The sequence below is a fragment of the Eimeria tenella genome, genomic scaffold (assembly GCF_000499545.2).
Source record: "Eimeria tenella Houghton genomic scaffold, Eth_scaff3084, whole genome shotgun sequence".
NCBI lineage: Eukaryota > Apicomplexa > Conoidasida > Eucoccidiorida > Eimeriidae > Eimeria > Eimeria tenella.
In genome coordinates, this window is record NW_013542953.1 from 1 (window position 1) to 385 (window position 385).

General features: G+C 37.1%; 1 protein-coding gene across 1 annotated transcript in view; it reads left to right on the top strand.

The window, feature by feature from the left end:
* Positions 1–203: 203 nt before the first annotated feature.
* Positions 204–385, top strand: part of ETH_00040565 (uncharacterized protein) — a gene marked incomplete at both ends in the record, with an annotated part of 2,978 nt that continues 2,796 nt past the window's right edge. The window contains one exon of the mRNA XM_013376003.1: positions 204–384. Within this exon, the coding sequence (XP_013231457.1) occupies positions 204–384 (181 nt within the window). The remainder of the gene's footprint in view (position 385) is intronic.

The following is a 385-nucleotide window of genomic DNA, read 5'->3' on the forward strand; positions in this document are numbered from 1 at the left end:
TCTCCTTGTGTCTCCTTTTGTTTTCTGTGTCTTCATGTGTCTCCTTTTGTCTCTTTATTTATGAATGTAATTTATACTATGTAATTTACTCAATTTAATTAATTTAATTATATATATTTAATTTTATTTATTTATTTAATTTTAACTATTATTTAATCCAATTATATTTATTAAATTATATTTATTTGCTTTTATTTATTTAGGCTAGCTGTGTGACCTGCGAGCCCCCTGTCTCCGGTGTCTCCTTGAGCAGCAGCAGCAGCAGCACTTCAGTTGTTGCTGTCAGCAGCAGCAGCTGCAGCATCATTTCCGAAGGAGACACTTGCAGCATTCAAGTGTCTCTCGAGTCCCTGCTGCCGCAGCAGCGGCTGCAGCAGCTGCAGCA